Source organism: Chiloscyllium plagiosum, chromosome 32, assembly GCF_004010195.1.
Source record: "Chiloscyllium plagiosum isolate BGI_BamShark_2017 chromosome 32, ASM401019v2, whole genome shotgun sequence".
Lineage (NCBI taxonomy): Eukaryota > Metazoa > Chordata > Chondrichthyes > Orectolobiformes > Hemiscylliidae > Chiloscyllium > Chiloscyllium plagiosum.
Window position 1 is genome coordinate 44,499,260 of NC_057741.1, and position 3,610 is coordinate 44,502,869.

General features: G+C 42.6%; 1 protein-coding gene across 2 annotated transcripts in view; it reads right to left on the reverse strand.

The window, feature by feature from the left end:
* The window catches only part of ints14 (integrator complex subunit 14), a 29,683-nt gene that overhangs the window by 3,651 nt on the left and 22,422 nt on the right, over window positions 1-3,610 (reverse strand). For both annotated transcript variants that reach the window (XM_043674599.1, XM_043674598.1), the window contains exons 8-10: window positions 2,602-2,746; window positions 1,582-1,715; window positions 1,353-1,471 (exon numbers count right to left, since the gene is read on the reverse strand). In XM_043674599.1, coding sequence (XP_043530534.1) covers window positions 1,353-1,471; window positions 1,582-1,715; window positions 2,602-2,746 — 398 coding nt within the window. The remainder of the gene's footprint in view (window positions 1-1,352; window positions 1,472-1,581; window positions 1,716-2,601; window positions 2,747-3,610) is intronic.

Sequence of the window (3,610 nt, forward strand, 5' to 3'; positions counted from 1 at the left end):
CCTGCCATTCCGAAATAGAGCCGTTTATCACTACCTTTTGTTTCCTATTAGCCAACCAATTTTCAATCCAATCTAGTACTTTGCCCCCAATACCATGTGCCCTAATTTTACTCACTAACTTCCTGTGTGGGACTTTATCAAAAGCTTTCTGAAAGTCCATGTACACTACATCTACTGGATCTCCCTCGTCCATCTTCAGAGTTACATCCTCAAAAAATTCAAGAAGATTAGTCAAGCATGATTTCCCCTTCATAAATCCATGCTGACTCTGTCCTATCCTGTTACTACTATCCAGATGTGCCGTAATTTCATCCTTTATAATAGACTCCAGCATCTTTCCTACCACTGAGGTCAGACTAACTGGTCTATAATTTCCTGCTTTCTCTCTCCCACCTTTCTTAAAAAGTGGTATAACATTAGCCACCCTCCAATCCTCAGGAACCGACCCCGAATCTATCGAACTCTGGCTACACTGACTACACTTCAGAAGAGATTCATTGGCTGTAAAATTTGGAGAGGGGTGGGGATTTGGAAAAGTGGTCTAAAAATACAAGTCTTCTCTCTTTAGTGGAAGGCTAACAATGGTACTGTAAATGTTCATAGCACCCCTCTGACCAAGTCCGTCGTTGTCTTTAGTGGGGCTAATGGCTAGGCTCCTTTGTCGGAGAAGCAGATTTCCCAGTGAAGGTGTGAGCTGGAGATATTGTACCTGTTGCTTGATGAACTTTCCCCAACGGATCGGTCATTCCCAGCCTATCCCCTCCTTTTCAACACGATTTGCAATTTAAATGATTCGCATGGAACTACTGTCTTGCAACGGTGAAAGGGCAGCCAGAATCGAATGGTCTTGCTCACACTTCTTGACCTGCTGCGCTTTCCCAGCAACACATTTTTCAGCTCTGATCTCCAGGATCTGCAGTCCTCACTTTCTCCCAATTTAATGTGATTCTGGCATGTTACAAAGGACAGCCAAATTATACACATTAGCCAAACTACAGTACAAGTTTGAGCCGCAACTGGGACCAGCCTAGGAGAAGGCAACTTCAGCAATTAGTTTAGTACTTGACAAATTTGCTACATAATCAATGCACATTCCAATATATTATCAGATTCAAGATACATAAAGCAAGAACTAAAAAAGAACCACGAGCACGAATTATGAAATAATCCACCGTGCTAGCAAACATTAAGAACAAAGGAGAAATATTCTGGCATTGTCCATGTGGATGACAGTTTACAACTGAGTCTGTAAAACTGTTCAAGCTGCAAAACGTCCAATTATCAATCAGTGCAGTGAGATAAGTCATTCAGATAGTCAGGATAATATGGCAATGATCCAGTACCATCCATACCTGCAGTCCACTGGGCTTAATCCATACAGTGACATTCTGAGCATAACTGCGCTTTGTCCTAGGCTGTATGGGGAAAGGGCTTTTGCTGTCATCTTCACCATAGGGATTTTCCTCAGCATCTGAAATTAAACAAAACAGTGGTTTACTATTACAAACAAACACAGAGAAGATGGTTTGCAACATGGCATGAATAGACCTAGATTCACAGAAAATCCACTTTGAAACTCACCCAAAATGGGCCCCAACTGCGACATCTTTCCAAGCCAGGGAAGAGGTTCTGGACCAGGCTCAAAAAGGGACATCATCAGATTGGACTTCTTTTTGCTATCAGCCTGAGAATACAGCATTCCATACCAGTCTGGTCTGATCAAATCAATGAAAGATCACCATCAAATCAGCATATTAATGAAGTACATTTTCTAGGCTTCAACATCTGAATGTGGGTGAGAGTCAGCAGTGGAAAGCCTTCTATTTATACAGACAATTGCTTGCTGTACTTATTGCCTAGCAATGTGAATTATTACAACCAGTGAGCTTTTTTGGGGGTCATTCTACTGATCTTTCAGCCGTCAGATGAATAATTATAAACCTTGAACTTGGGCACGTTGAGAAGCAATCTGTTTTGTTTGTGACAGTCAGTGTATGTGACAGAGTAGAGCTGAAGGATATTTGCCAAAGTATTCAGTCAATGTCAAGACTTTTCCTGGACATTCAAACCCTGCAGAGTGCAGGTACCTGATCTTGAAACAATTCTCTGGTTTCTCCAGTGCTGGTGTTTCTGAATGAAAGGCTGACTGGTTGAAGAAACTGAGGAGGCCCTGCCTACCGATCAACAACTGATAGTATGGTGTATGTGGGGAGGGGATGCACAGCTAAACTCTGCACTCCCCTACATCTCGCCCATCCTCGGGAAGGGGTGAAAACATCTTTGTGACATCCTTCCATAGCACTGGAGGAGGGCAGCGCCCGATCATTAGATTTGTTCTCTGTTGAGACAATGTCTAAGGCACTGCTGAGGTCAGCAAGTCTAACACAGCCTTACTGCGTCAATAAAGCAGCTGAGTTCAAGACCTCAGACCAGAACCGTAATCCTAAACAAGGCCTTGGAATGTATGAAAAGTCAGGAAAATACATTATGGTTGTCAATAATAATTTGCCACTAACATCTTTCATGTTTTTGCCAGCATGGCCCTCTCAGAGTTAGTGTTTTTTTGTTACTTTCAGAGCATGTTAGTGTACAGCTCCTCACCCAAGCAGCACTATAGCCACCATCCCTTCGACTTTGAGGCTGCCATGCAGCAAAACACAAAACGATGGCATCTTTCCAGCTATTTGAGAAGCAGAGGTTTCATCTTCAGTTTCTTCAGGTAACCCACTCCCCAGGTCATCACCTTCTACCAAAGCAAAGGGAAACAAACACTTAGTGATGACACATTCACCCTCTGTTCTCTAACAGCACTACAATAACACAATGTGACTGCATCACTTTTACCTGTCATAAAGTCACCTCAATCTTGCAAGGCACCAACTTCTACACATTTGCCTGTAAAATTCCCGTCTTTGCAAAACTGGCAGAAGGCGAATCCTAGTTTCATATCAATGCAGTGAGATGGAGCCTGCACAAGGTAGTGCAGGCAAGCAACCCAGAACCATTCCAAAAAGAGAGAGCTGGTATAATAGGGGGACAGTAACTTCTGAATAGATAGGCCACTGGGGTCCCTCCACTCTCTGGTATGGGCAAATCTTTCACCAAGCTTCCAATCAGAATATAAGCGAGCTGCAGTTTGCCCAAAGACAAAGAGCTGCATCTCATTCTACTTTATACATGTTTCTGAAAACATCTATTGATTACAGTCAGTGATAAAGAACCAAGGAAATAAACCAGCCAATCGTGCGGGCATAAACAGGCTGACATTTTGGACAAGTAGCAGGAAACCCTGCTTCATACAAGTTGTGACCAACACACACAAACGAGAATGAGGTAGTTTTTGTCAAAACTTTCACATCAGGCTGTGCAAAAGTGCTTTACAGTCAGTTACATTTCTTATGAAATGAAGTCACTGTTGTGATGGAGGAAATGCAGCAGCCATGTTGTGCACAGCAAGATCCAAAAAAAAACAATAATGAGATCATGATGGGCTGAGAGATGGCAGATGGAGTTTAATTCAGATAAATGCAAGGTGCTGCATTTTGGGAAAGCAAATCTTAGCAGGACTTATACACTTAATGGTAAGGTCCTAGGGAGTGTTTCTAAACAA